This window comes from Gorilla gorilla, chromosome 7 (genome assembly GCF_029281585.2).
Source record: "Gorilla gorilla gorilla isolate KB3781 chromosome 7, NHGRI_mGorGor1-v2.1_pri, whole genome shotgun sequence".
Taxonomy (NCBI): Eukaryota; Metazoa; Chordata; class Mammalia; order Primates; family Hominidae; genus Gorilla; species Gorilla gorilla.
The window spans coordinates 100,602,743-100,617,213 of record NC_073231.2 but is presented as its reverse complement, the minus strand read 5'-3'; the positions used below and the strand labels follow the sequence as shown (position 1 = coordinate 100,617,213).

Below are 14,471 nucleotides of genomic sequence, written 5' to 3'. Positions count from 1 at the left end.
GGGCAGATCACGAGGTGAGGAGTTCAAGACCAGCCTGACCAATGTGGTGAAACCCTGTCTCTACTAAAAATACAAAAAAATTAGCCAGGTGCGGTGGTGCGCACCTGTAATCCTGGCTACTTAGGAGGCTGAGACAGGAGAATTGCTTGAACCTGGGAGGCGGAGGTTGCAGTGAGCTGAGATTGCACCACTGCACTCCAGCCTGGGTGACAGAGCGAGATTCTAAAAAAAAAAAAAAGACAATCTTTGTGGGTTTTCTGACTTTTTTTTTTTTGACAGGGTCTTGCTCTGTCGCTCAGGCTAGAGTGCGGTGGCACAATCTCGGCTCATTGCAACTTCTACCTCCCAGGTTCGAGAGATCCTGCCACCTCAGCCTCCCCAGTAGCTACCACACCCAGCTAATTTTTGTATTTTTAGTAGAGATGGAGTCTCACCATGTTGGTCACACTGTCTCAAACTCCTGAACTCAGGTGAGCCACCCGCCTTGGCCTCCCAAAGTGCTGGGATTACAGGCGTGAGTCACCGCACTCAGCCAACAATCTTTGTTAAAACAAAGGGATCAAATAAAGTACACTTACCCTTCTATAACCATTGCAAGAGAACCCAATAAAATAGTGTGAATTACATGATAAATTATTTCTGGTCTTTCTCCAATTCGTCCATCTTCAAGAGTAACAGTTTCCTTCAGGGACTTACCACTACAAAAAGAAAATGTATTTTTTAATACTTTGAAAATATATTTGTAAAAAACCAAAGATACATTGTTTATCATCTTTGAAGGACATACCTAAAATTTTATATTTCGTCATAACAAAAAATATAGGTGATCTTTTAAAATTTGAAAGTATATTCTGCTAGTTAAATACCTAACATATGTCTCTGAGTTTCTGCGAATGGCTTTTAGAACCTGAAGACAACAAACTCTATGAAGACTAAACATGAATTTTCAGCAAAATAAAAAAGGGTTAGGGGCAGTGACTTATGCCTGTAATCCCAGAACTTTGGGAGGCCAAGGTGGGCGGATCACTTGAGGTCAAGAGTTCGAGACCAGCCTGGCCAACATGATGAAACCCCATCTCTACTAAAATATAAAAATTAGCCGGGCATGGTGGCACATGCCTGTAATCTCAGCTACTCCGGAGGTTGAGGCAAGAGAATCGCTTGAACCTGGGAGGTAGAGGTTGCAGTGAGCTAAGATCACGCCACTGCACTCCAGCCTGAGTGACAGAGTAAGACTCTGTCTCAAGGAAAAAAAAAAAAAGAAAAGAATAATAAAGATTTGTAGGTTCTTCTTCCAAGATCAATTATGAATCAATTAGCAATTGCTAAATTAATATAGTTAAATCATAATTTGAATAACTAAATTCTTAAAATGAAGAAATTATACACAACCATGTTTCAAACATGATAAAAACATCAAAGGTTAGTCAAACTTTATAGCTTTTTTTTTTCTTTTTCTTTAAGAGACGGGGGTCTCACTATGTTGCCCAGGCTGGTCTTCAACTCCTGGCCTCAAGCAATCCTCCTGCGTCAGCCTCTCAAATTGTTGGAATTACAGGCATAAGCCACTGCACCTGGCCTCAAACTTTATAATTTAAAATTACTTATACTGCTAACTTCATTTAAGTTAAATAGAAGAAATTATTCTTACGTTAAGTAAAAATTTGTATAAATTAGTAAATCAGTCTGTAAAAGTTTAACTGATTATTTAAATATCAGTTATATATTAAGTCTTTAACTATATTAAATCTGGACATTACCTATTTAGATATATAAAACTAAGTTTAGGGCTGAGCATGGTGGCTCACACCTGTAATCCCAGCACTTTGGGAGGCCAAGACGGGTGGATCACCTGAGGTCGGGAGTTTGAGACCAACCTGACCAACATGGAGAAACCCCGTCTCTACTAAAAATACAAAATTAGCTGGGCGTGGCAGCGCATGCCTGTAATCCCAGCTACTCGGGAGGCTGAGGTAGGAGAATCGCTTGAACCCAGGAGGTGGAGGTTGTGGTGAGCCGAGATCGTGCCATTGCACTCCAGCCTGGGGAACAAGAGCAAGACTCCGTCCCAAAAAAAAAAAACAAAAAACTAAGTTTAAATTTTTCTGGTCAATACAACTTTTTTTTTTTTTTTTGAGAGGGAGTCTCACTCTGTCGCCCAGGCTGGAGTGCAGTGGTGCAATCTCGGCTCACAACCTCTGCCTCCCGGGTTCAAGCGATTCTCCTGCCTCAGCCTCCCGAGTAGCTGGGATTACAGGCGCGCGCCATCACGCCCGGCTAATTTATGTACTTTTAGTAGAGATAGGGTTTCACCATATTGGCCTGGCTGGTCTCAAACTCCCAACCTTGCGATCTGCCTGCTTCGGCCTCCCAAAGTGCTGGGATTATAGGCATGAGCCACCGCACCTGGCCAACACATCTTATAATGATATTTTCCATGTCAATGAAAAGACAATGGAATTAGAAGCTCTAAAACAAATACAGAAATATTGGAAGAACATTAAAAATAAGTATTTTATATATTTCCATAATTTATGTTAGTAATATGATTGATTCTCATAGTTACTTACTTAATCCTCCTAAAAATAACTTGCAACATAGAAAGAAAACAAATAATTAACACTAGAATGTAGAAAGGTAATAAAGAAGACTGTGTCAATCGCAGAAAAAAATCTTGAGATGGTGCCTGCAGGGATTCTTGACAGAGGAGCCAATTCATTGTAAAATTCCTATAGAAGACAAAAAGCATGATATTAAATTCATAGACGTTTTAAACTGAACACAGAAGTATTTTTTTAATATCAGCAAAAAGTAAGAAAAAACACATTTCCTAAACCCGTTTACTTATATTAGCAAGGTACTATCCTTTATAAATGAAGATAATAGTATCATATTAGTAAACAAAGCATGTGCTCTCACTAAAACTGCTCTAATAAACGTAAAACTGCTGCTTTTTATTACCAAGTAACGTGACCATCTCTAAAGCCCAATATAGCTTTTAGGGAATTTTGGTTTCTATCTTTATCTAGAAGACAACAAACAATTCGGCCGGCTAACCTCTACAAATGCATTGTTGAATACGGTAGCTACTAGAGACATGCATTTTTTAAACAGCAGAAATGTGGCCAATTCAAATTGAGACATACTTTAAGTACAAAATACACCCAGGATTTCAAAGAAAAAAAGAGCGAAATAATGATTTGAAGAACAAAATATCTCCTTAATAATTTTTACATTGTTTACAAATTATTTTTATATATTAGAGAAAATATATTAAAATTAATTTCACTTGTTTCTTTGTATTTTTTAAAATACAGCTACTAGAAAATTACAATTACATAAGTGGTTCACATATTATTATTGGATAGACCTACTGTATATTGACAAATGTAATTCAACTAGGACCCATTTTAAAAAGAGATACCTACTTATTAAGATAAATCATAAAATCTGAAATATAAACCTTTTGAGCAGTATGAATCAGCATAAACATTTTTCAACTCTAAGTATGATCAACAAGACTCCTGGTTGAGCCAGGCGAGGGGGCTCATGCCTGTAATCCCAGCACTTTGGGAGGCCGAGGCGGGCAGATCACGAGTCAGGAGATCGAGGCCATCCTGACTAACACAGTGAAACCCCGTCTCTACTAAAAATACAAAAAATTAGCCGGGCATGGTAGCGGGTGCCTGTAGTCCCAGCTACTCGGGAGGCTGAGGCAGGAGAATAGCATGAACCCAGGAGGTGGAGCTTGCAGTGAGCCGAGATCGTGGCACTGCACTCCAGCCTGGGCAACACAGCAAGACTCTGTCTCAAAAAAAAAAAAGAAAAAAAGACTCCTGGTTGCATATGTGTTTATCTGCATCCTCATTTCTCATCCATCTCTAAACTCCAATCCTCAATCCCTAGCCGTGGGAAAAGATGTGAGAGATGGAGTGATGTTCAGGAATGCTCACTGATGGACTAAGAATGTCTACTTCAAATCACTGGGTTTAGAACAAAATGTTAAAATTTAACAATATGGCAAATACATTCTAAGTGGTATTTTTTTTTTTTTTTTTTAGACAGGGTCTCACTGTTGCCCAGGCTGGGGTGCACTGGCGTGATCTTGGCTCACTATGACCTCCACCTCCCAGGCTCAGGTGGTCCTCCCACCTCAGCTTCCTGAATAGCTGGAACCATAGGCATGCACCACCACACCCAGCTAATTTTTTTTGTTTTTTGTTTGTTTGTTTGGTTGTCTTTTTTTTAGAGATGGGGTTTTGCCATGTTGCCCAGGCTGGTCTCAAACTCCTGGACTCAAGTGGTCACAATCCACCCACCTCGGCCTCCTAAAGTGCTGGGATTACAGATGTGAGCCGCTATGCCTGGCCATCGAGTATTTTTTATCTTTATTTTCTAAGTGGTATCGATTTAGGTAAACTTACATAATCTAAAACTTACTTGGTCATATTTAGTCCAAATTTTACTTCAAGGAATTTCAGCATGTGCTCATTTTCTTTGTGTGGGACAAACATCTAGAAGAGAAAAACACCAGTTAAACAAAGAAATATTAGCTATGCTTACAAACACATGCTTTTCCCAATACTAGAGACAGAAAACACAACAAGACTACAAAACAAAAATATGAATAAATAATATACGGTATGACTATGAAGCAAGGAGATTTACTGACATAAATCAATCCCATGACCTTATGCTGAAGCATAAACTACAATGGGGTAGTAAGAACATTTCTTTTTTCTTTTTTTTTGAGACAGAGTTTCACTCGTTGCCCAGGCTGGAGTGCAATGGCACGATATTGGCTCACTGCAACCTCTGCCTCCCAGGTTCAAGCAATTCTCCTGCCTCAGCCTCCCAAGTAGCTGGGATTACAGGCGCACGCCACCACGCCCAGCTAATTTTTTGTATTTTTAGTACAGATGAGGTTTCACTATGTTGGCCAAGTTGGCCTCAAACTCCTGACCTCAGGTGATCAACATTTCAACCTTATCCCACCAGCCTCAAGTAACTCACCCACTTTTCTAAACACTTTTCATTTGTCTCACTTTATTCCATATATTGCTTAATGTTAACTGGGTAATGATGACATTTTTAACTTAATGAAAAATATGCATTCCCTTTTTCAACTACATACAGAAAAGAATCAGAATCCTACTTTCTTACCCAATATGCTAGTTATGATTGTTGTTTAACTCAAAATTATACTGTTCAAACTCTATTACATGCTATCTCATTATTCTCATTAAAATGTAGTCCAATATATTTCATTATTCATTTTGTTTTACTATATGAATCCCAGAGAGTTACTTACCTTCATTATAATATTCAATGTTATTGTCAGAGTACACACCAAGTAAAAATTAATCACTTTTATTATTTTAGCTACAAAACTTCCTTTCTTCACATTCAGCTGTGGAGGAAAAATCATATGAACAAAGAAGTGAGGTGTTAAAAAATTAACAATTTAAAAAGTAATCATAAGAATGGCCGAGCACAGTGGCTCAAGCCTGTAATCCCAGCACTTTGGGAGACCAAGGATAGGGGATCACTTGAGGTCGGGAGTTTGACACCAGCCTGGCCAAAATGGTGAAACCCAGTCTCTACTAAAAATACAAAAATTAGCTGGGTGTGGTGGCGCATGCTTGTAATCCCAGCTACTTGGGAGGCTGAGGCAGGAGAATCACTTGAACCCGGGAGGCAGAGGTTGCAGTGAGCTGAGATGTACTCCAGCCTGGGCAATAGAGTGAGACTCCATTTCAAAAAAAAAAAAATCAAAATAAGAACAATAAAAAGACAATTCTAATTACCTGAAGGCACTTAGCAAGCATTAAGGCTGCTACTAAACTTAATAAAGGAGACACCAACAAAGCTGGATTCTCAAACTGTAGTAAATATCCCAGAAAGAGGGAAAATATGTAGATTTTATAAACTTCATAAACCTGTTGTGACAAAAATAAAATAAGTGAGAATAAGTTATATTTTATCATACATATTTTCATTTGTTTTATATAGATTTAACTATAATTATACAGTTAATGCTCTACTATAATTTAGGAAAGTATTATGCAAATGTTCAATCAATATTTTTAATGTTGGCCGGGCATGGTGGCTCACATCTGAAATCCCAGCACTTTCGGTGGCCAAAGTGGGTGGATCATTGAGGTCAGGAGTTCGAGACAAGCCTGGCCAACATGGTGAAACCCATCTCTATTAAAAACAAAAAAAATTAGCTGGGCATGGTGGCAGGAACCTGTAATCCCCGCCACTCGGGAGGCTAAGGCACAAGAATCGTTTAACCCAGTAGGTGGAGGTTGCAGTGAGCCAAAATTGCACCACTGCACTCCAGCCTGGGCAACAGCACAAGACTCTGTCTCAGGACAAAAAAAAAAAAAAAAAATATATATATATATATATATATACACACACACACACACACACACACACACACACGCATACATACATACATATATATAATATATATATAAAAAATAGTGTGTAATGAACTTATCACTGTTTTCTTTTTTTTTTTTTTGAGATGGAGTCTCGCTCTGTCGCCCAGGCTAGAGTGCAGTGGTGCAATCTCGGCTCACTGCAAGCTCTGCCTCCCGGGTTCATGCCATTCTCCTGCCTCAGCCTCCCGAGTAGCTGGGACTACAGGTGTCACCACCACGCCCGGCTAATTTTTTTGTATTTTTAGTAGAGACGGGGTTTCACCGTGTTAGCCAGGATGGTCTCGATCTCCTCACCTTGTGATCTGCCCACCTCAGCCTCCCAAAGTGCTGAGATTACAGGCGTGAGCCACCACACCCGGCCCTTATCACTGTTTTCTTAAAACTCTCTGGAAACAAAATAAAGAGCTTTAAAAGCATCAGTGTCTAAATCAGACTGGAAGAACCTTCTTAATTTCACTTAGTTTGCCCTGTTATTAAAATTCATCTATGCAACCTCAAATTACATAAATCAAAAATCGTAATTTTTAGCAGCAGCCGCAAAACCTGCCCACTGAAAATATACTGCCATGAAATGCACCATCAGAGTATTGTTTTTGGTCCAACTAGTGAGCATAACAAAGTTAAATGCAATGTTTTATTAGAAGATCTCCCAGAAAATAGTTATATGCTAAAAAACAGGCCAGACTCGGTGGCTCACATCTATAATCCCAGCACGTTGGGAGGCAGAGGCGGGAGGATGGCTTGAGCCCAGGAGTTTTAGATCAGCCTGGCCTGGGCAACATGGCAAAACCCCATCTCTATGAAAAATAGAAAAATCACCTGGGGCTGGGCGCAGTGGCTCACGCCTGTAATCCCTGCACTGTGGGAGGCCAAAGAGAGCGGATCACTTGAGGCCAGGAGTTCAAGACCAACCTGGCCAACATGGTGAAACTCATTCTCTACTAAAAATCCAAAAAAAAAATGAGCCCAGTGTGGTGGGGCATGCCTGTAATCCCAGCTACTCAGGAGGCTGAGGCAAGAGAATCACTTGAACCTGGGAGGCGGAGGATACAGTGAGCTGAGATCGCACCACTGCGCTCCAGCCTGGGTGACAGAGCAAGATTCTGTCTCAAAAAAAGAAAAAAAAAAAAGAAAAGAAAAATCAGACGGGCATGGTGGCACGCATTTGTAGTCTCAGCTACTCAGGAGGCTGAGGTGGGAGGATTGCTTGAGCCTGGGAGGCGGAGGTTGCAGTGAGCTGTGATTGAGCCACTGCACTCCAGCCTGGGTGACGGAGTGAGACCCTGTCTCCAAAAAAGTAAAAATAAATAAAAATAAAATAAAAAACAAACAAAAAGACAGAAAAAAAAATCAGTCAATGGCCAGAGCCATTTAAAAAAAAAAAAAAAAGATACCTTGGCCAGGTGCGGTGGCTCACACCTGTAATTCCAAAGCTTTGGGAGGTTGAGGCGGGCAGATCACAAGGTCAGCAGTTTGAGATCAGCCTGGCTAACATGGTGAAACTCTGTCTCTACTAAAAATACAAAAACTAGCTGGGCATGGTGGCAGGCGCCTGTAATCCCAGCTATTTGGGAGGCTAAGGCAGGAGAATCGCTTGAAGCCGGGAGGCAGAGGTTGCAGTGAGCTGAGATTGAGCCACCGCACTCCAGCCTGGGCAACAGAGTGAGACTTCGTCTCAAAAAAAAAAAAAAAAAGAGACCTCACTGTTACAAGTCAGAACAGTAGCTACTCTGTTGGGGGTTGAAGTAATGACTGGGAGAGAGAGCATGATGGAGTCTTCTGGGTGTTGGTAATGATCTATTCCCTTTTTAAATTTTTTAGAGGTGGGATCTTACCATGTTGCTCAGGCTGGTCAAGTGATCCTCCTGCCTCAGCCCCCACCCCACCCAGTTAATTTTTAAAAATTTTTTGTAGGGATAGGGTCTCACTATGTTGCCCAGGCTGGACTTGAATTCCTGGGCTCAAGCAATCCTCCTGCCTTGGCCTCCTGAGTAGCTGGGACTACAGGCATGTGCCACCACACCTGGCTTACGTTCTATTTTTGATTTGGGCTCTGGTTCTACAGATGCGTGCCAGTTACCAAATAACTCTCTTAGCTCCAAACTCCCCTTTCTATCCTTTGCCTGGCAATGCTGGGCCTGGGACTCTGCAATCTACATTTCTGCTTTTCCTGTTGGTTCCCTATGAAGCTCTGCCAGTAGGAAATGGTAGAGGGAAAGTGCAAGCCTGGCTCCTTCCTCTTGCTTCCTGATGGCTTGAGGGTCCTGTGATCTCACCTCAAGGATGCTTCTTCACCCCAACAGAGCAATTACTTCCTATGGAAGCACTGGATGCAGCTGCAGTTTTTCCAACACTTCAAGAACCAGCTTCATCACATCTTCCAGCTCAAGAAACCCAAGACCAGCCAGCCATAGCCACATCCTCAGATGCCTGGGTCCCATTTCTGAAGGGCCCTACTTTTGAGCAAAGCTGATATTTCTGAGCTCAAAAGTCTGAGTATCAGCTCCGTGAGGTCCCTGTTCTACATTTCTACATTTTAATAATTTCATCTTTTTCCCTAGCAGTTAACTGCTTTCTGCAGTTGCGATCTCTATGAAACTTTCAGGCTGATATCACCCTTTCGTTTAGCAAGTTAATGACTTTATACTTGGTTAACAATTTATATTAACTTCTCTCTGTCCAAATAACTTAAATATTGTATGCATCGGGGTTCCCATATGAGTGTATGGATGAAGAAAAGAGAGGTTTTAAGATACAATGCTATAAATACATTTATTCTCTTAAAATCACCATTTCAAATTGCCATAATACCTTGTCACTTTGCTCCACTGAAAAGATATCTAGCAGGAATAGAGATATTGCTTGAAGAAACAGGAGATAGTGGCTATACTCCCACATCATCATAAATGTGTAAGTTGAAGCACTCATCAACAAGTAGCAAAACCTCTAGGGAAAACAAACGAAAGAAACTAAATATCAATAACTTTATTACAATAAAAGCCTATGAGACTGTTACCTCAAAGTTGTAGCTCTGTTACTCGTTCAACTTTAAGCTATATAATTATTGAAACTTTGTTTTTAAATCACATAATTATTATTAAATCCTTACAAAAACGACAAGAGCTCAAATAAGGCACTTGAGAGAAATCAACTACTTGTCCTTCAATGTTCAACATCACATTGAGAATTTCAGGAAGACAAAGGGGAAGAAAAAGAAAATTCAATATAATTTTCTTTCATCCCAAAAGAAGTAAAGCAATAAATATAAGAAAGGGTGGTATTTGCTAGACCTGGCTGGTGAGCTTTTGTTATTGTGGCGGCAACTCCTTTTGCTGTGAAAATAACATTTCACTTCCATGGTGCTTCAAGTTTTAATAATTTCCTATTTTTCCCTTTGTTCCCTCAGTCCTGGTGGTGGTAGCTGCTTTCTGCAGTTGTGATCTCTATGAAACTTTCAGGCTCTTATTACCCTTTCATTTAGCAAGTTAATGACTTTATACTTGGTTAACAATTTATGTTAACTTCTCTCTGTCCAAATAACTTAAATGTTGGTATTCATCAGGGTTCAGAACTTATTTTCCTAAGAACTTCATTTAAACAGTCTGCTTACATCTCAGCCTATATCACAGCCCATGTCTTTGCTTTTTTCATTTCCTGTCAACAGAAGTATTATCTTTCCACAATGCCTGTACTGTCAGCCATATTAAACTTTCAGCTGTTTTCCTCTGCTAAATACTAAACACAAGGGATGTCCTTGCCCTTGCCGAAAATCTGCCTGGCTAAGTCAATTCTGTCCTTCAAAATGTCATCTCCCATGTGATCCCTTGGCAAGTTACCAAGTCTGTGACAAATCCCATAACATATTCAACAACAGCCTCTCCTTCTTCTATGGACCTGCTTTTAAATTCTGGATCCCTTCACTGGCTGTAGTGTCAAATGACCTTGTTCAGATAAGAACAGTGAAGGAGAAGGACAATAAAGGTCAGTCAAGAAACCTAAGATAAGAACTGTGCTCTCTGAAACTAAGTCTTTCATACTCAGCTGACTATACTCAAGGATAAATTCCAGAGTCAGAAATATCTCAGCCATCAGCAGATAAAATAATTTTCCAGCATCCTGAATAAGATTAAGACCAGAGAACCAAATGTAAGAAATGGCAAACTTCCACCTGTTGAGCAAATAACACCAACTGCAAAGCACAGAAGGGTTCTGACATAAGCTTCTGCTCTTCCTGTCACCATAGCTATGCACACGGCAAGGGTTCTGGAAGCCTTCTAACGTGGAACAACCAGAACTGTAATAACCAGACACCATCATCCCCAGAGAAACCAGTTCCAGAAAGCAATGAAGGCTCAAATCTAGACCCAGCCTAATTAATGTACTGGGCATTTGGAGATTGCTTCTGAGATTCTGGGGGAAACCTACAACATACTAAAACAAATTGTTAATTTCAAGGGTTGACTCTCAAACTACTCTAAGAGCATACAGTAAAAATGTCTTAAAGATAGAACTACGTATCAAACACAACCTGGAGAGTTAGCAAAGTTATTCCTTTCCCTGAGCATTTTCAAGGTTCTGTGCAGTCTTGCCTACCCTGACCTTGCTTGCTGTGTCTCACAGGGCTTCACTTTTACTGTGCCTGTAGTGTGAACTTTTTACACATAGGATTTATGTGATACATCAAACAGGTTTCAATAATCAACCACAAATGTTTCTGAATGACTCCAGATAATTGCACAAAAGATTGAACTGAAGTTGGATATCCTGAGGCAACAGGGACCACGAAACTTAGCCTCAAGAATGGGAAGCAAAATATAAAATATGTGATTTTAAAAAAGTACATGGGCCGGGCACAGTGGCTCACACCTGTAATCCCAGTACTTTGGGAGGCTGAAGCAGGCGGATCACCTGAGGTCGGGAGTTCGAGACCAGCCTGACCATGGAGAAACCCTGTCTCTACTAAAAATACAAAATTAGCTGGGTTTGGTGGCACAGGCCAGTAATCCCAGCTACTTGGGAGGCTGAGGCAGGAGAATCGCTTGAACCTGGGAGGCAGAGGTTGCAGTGAGCTGAGATCGTGCCATTGCACTCTAGCCTGGGCAACAAAAGCAAAACTCTGTCTCAAAAGAAAAAAAAAAAAGAACATGTAGACCAGGCACAGTGGCTCACACCAGTAATCTCAGCGCTTTTGAGAGGTGAAGCCAGCTGAACTTCCTGGGTTGAGTGGGGACTTGGAGAACTTTTCTGTCTTACAAGAGGATTGTAAAATGCACCAATCAGCACTCTGTAGCTAGGATTGTAAAACGCACCAATCAGAGCTCTGTAGCTAGCAAGGGGATTGTAAAATGCACCAATCAGCGCTCTGTAAAACTGCACCAATCAGCACTCTGTAGCTAGCAAGAAGATTGTAAAATGCACCAATCAGTGCTTTGTAATACGCACCAATCAGCGCTCTGTAAAATGCACCAATCAGCAGGATCCTAAAAGTAGCCAATCACAGGGGGGATTGAAAAAAGGGTGCTCTGATAGGACAAAAATGGAACATGGGAGAGGACACATAAGGGAATAAAAGCTAGCCACCCCAGCCAGCAGTGGCAAACCACTTGGGTTGCCTTCCATGCTGTGGAAGCTTTGTTCTTTCGCTCTTCACAATAAACCTTGCTACCACTCACTCTTTGGGTCCATGCCATCTTTAAGAGCTGTTAACAGTCACCGCAAGAGTCCGCAGCTTCATTCTTGAAGTCAGCGAGACCATGAACCCACTGGAAAGAACCAACTCCAGACACACTTTGGGAGGCCAAGGCAGGTGAATTACTTGAGGCCAGGAGTTCAAGACCAGCCTGGCCAACATGGTGAAACTCCGTCTCTACTAAAAATACAAAAATTAGCTGGGTGTGGTGACGTGCATCTGCAGTCCTGGCTGCTAGGGAGGCCGATACATGGTAATCGCTTGAAGCTGGGAGGCGGAGGTTGCAGTGAGCTGAGATTGTCCCACTGTACTCCAGCCTGGGCAACAGAGCAAGAGACTCCCTCTCAAAAACAAAAAAAAAATTGCTAAAATACTACTCAGCGATGACAAGGAGCAAAGTATTCACATATAATAACTCACATGGATGTCAAGGGCATTATTAGGCTGAGTGAAAAAAGCTAATCTTAAAAGGTTACATACTACATGATTTGATTCCATTTATATAACCTTTCAAGGTGACAAAATTATAGTGATAGAGAATAGATCAGTGGTTGCCAGAGGTTTGGGTTACAGGAAGGATGTGATTATTAAGGTACACAGGATTTTCTTAGTGGTGACAGAAGAGTTCTGTGTCTTGATTATGATGACAGTTACTCAAATTTATACATGTGACAACAACTAATATGACTATACACCCACTTTCCACAAAAGCAGTATATGTAAAACCTGGTGAAATCTGAAGAAAGTCAGTGCCTGAATTAACAGTATTATATCAATGTCAATTTATTGACTTTGACAAGGTATTATGGTCATGCAAGATATTACTGGGGGAAGCCGGGTGAGGGGTCAAAAATGTAGTAAGCCTAGATCACGTCACCGCACTCCAGTCTGGGTGACAGAGCGAGTCCACGTCTCAAAGAAACAAAGAGATAAATATAAAGAAACTTAGGCAGTTCATTTTTCTATACCAAACTCTATTTTTTTTTGGAGATGGAGTCTTACTCTGTTGCTCAGGCTGGAGTGCAGTGGTGTGATCTCAGCTCACTGCAACCCCCACCTCCGGGTTCAAGCGATTCTCCCACCTCAGCCTCCCAAGTAGCTGGGAGTACAGCTGTGCACCACCACACCCAGCTAATTTTTGTTATTTTTAATAGAGAGAGGTTTCGCCATGTTGGCCAGGCTGGTCTCGAACTCCTGACCTCAGGTGATTTGCCTGCCTCAGCCTCCCAAAGTGCTGCGTAATATTATAGGTGTGAGCCACCACACCTGGCCTATACGAAACTCTTTTACTTAACAATTGAAAAACTATTCTTCCCTGACAGCTGTACAAACAGGAAAATATTCAATCATAGACTCCCTGACTATTAAAGAAAATATACTCTTGGCCAGGCACAGTGGCTCACGGCTGTAGTCCCAGCACTTTGGGAGGCTGAGGCGGGTGGATCATTTGAGTTCAGGAGTTCGAGGCCAGCCTGGCCAACACAGTGATACCCTGTCTCTACTAAAAATACAAAAATTAGCTGGGTGTGGTGCTGGGTGCCTGTAATCTCAGCTACACAGGAGGCTGAGGCAGGAGAATCGCTTGAGCCCAGGAGGCAGAGGTTGCAGTGAGCAGAGATCACGCCATCACACTCCAGCCTGGGCAACAGATAGCAAGACTCTGTCTAAAAAAAAAAGAAAATATACTCTTGTGCAGAAAGATCTTTATACAAATACAACATAAAGGAAGATCACAAAGCTGAAATGTGTTCATGTTATTTTACATGCAAAAAGAAATGCTAGTTATAAAAATGAAATAATAAAGTTTGCTATGCTCAGGACATTTATCACCACTGAAAGGAGAATAGCACAATTTTTCAGAGATTTTTATAAAGGACCCATAAGTGCATCCTGCTTCCTGGACAACCAGGTTTAATAATCTCTGCTGTCTTTTTCTAGCCAGTAATTCTTAACCCCAGATAAGAAGACTATCAAAGGACTGTTACAATTCAGTCAATTTCAATATAACTGGTTGCCTCTATAATCATTTTATGCATTTAAAATCCTTATTCTTTTTCTTTTTGGAGACAGGGTCTCTCTGTCGCCCAGGCTAGAAGGCAGTGGCACGATCTCAGCTCACTACAACCTCTGCCCCCCAGGTTCAAGGGATCCTCCCACCTCAGCCTCCCAAGTAGCTGGGATTACAGGCGTGTGCCACCACACCTGGCTAATTTTTGAATTTTTATTAGAGATGAGGTTTCACCATGTTGGCCAGGCTGGTCTCAAACTCCTGACCTCAAGTGGTCCGCCCCTCTCAGCCTCCCACATTGCCGGGATTATAGGCATGAGCC

The 14,471-nt window shown here is 41.2% G+C and overlaps 1 protein-coding gene across 2 annotated transcripts in view; it reads right to left on the bottom strand.

Annotated features, from left to right (window-relative positions):
* DPY19L4 (dpy-19 like 4) overlaps window positions 1-14,471 on the bottom strand; it is a 72,150-nt gene that overhangs the window by 20,664 nt on the left and 37,015 nt on the right. For both annotated transcript variants that reach the window (XM_031014119.3, XM_055349409.2), the window contains 6 exons: window positions 9,264-9,398; window positions 5,808-5,939; window positions 5,312-5,410; window positions 4,441-4,514; window positions 2,571-2,729; window positions 579-698 (listed from right to left, as the gene is read on the bottom strand). In XM_031014119.3, the coding sequence (XP_030869979.1) occupies window positions 579-698; window positions 2,571-2,729; window positions 4,441-4,514; window positions 5,312-5,410; window positions 5,808-5,939; window positions 9,264-9,398 (719 nt within the window). The remainder of the gene's footprint in view (window positions 1-578; window positions 699-2,570; window positions 2,730-4,440; window positions 4,515-5,311; window positions 5,411-5,807; window positions 5,940-9,263; window positions 9,399-14,471) is intronic.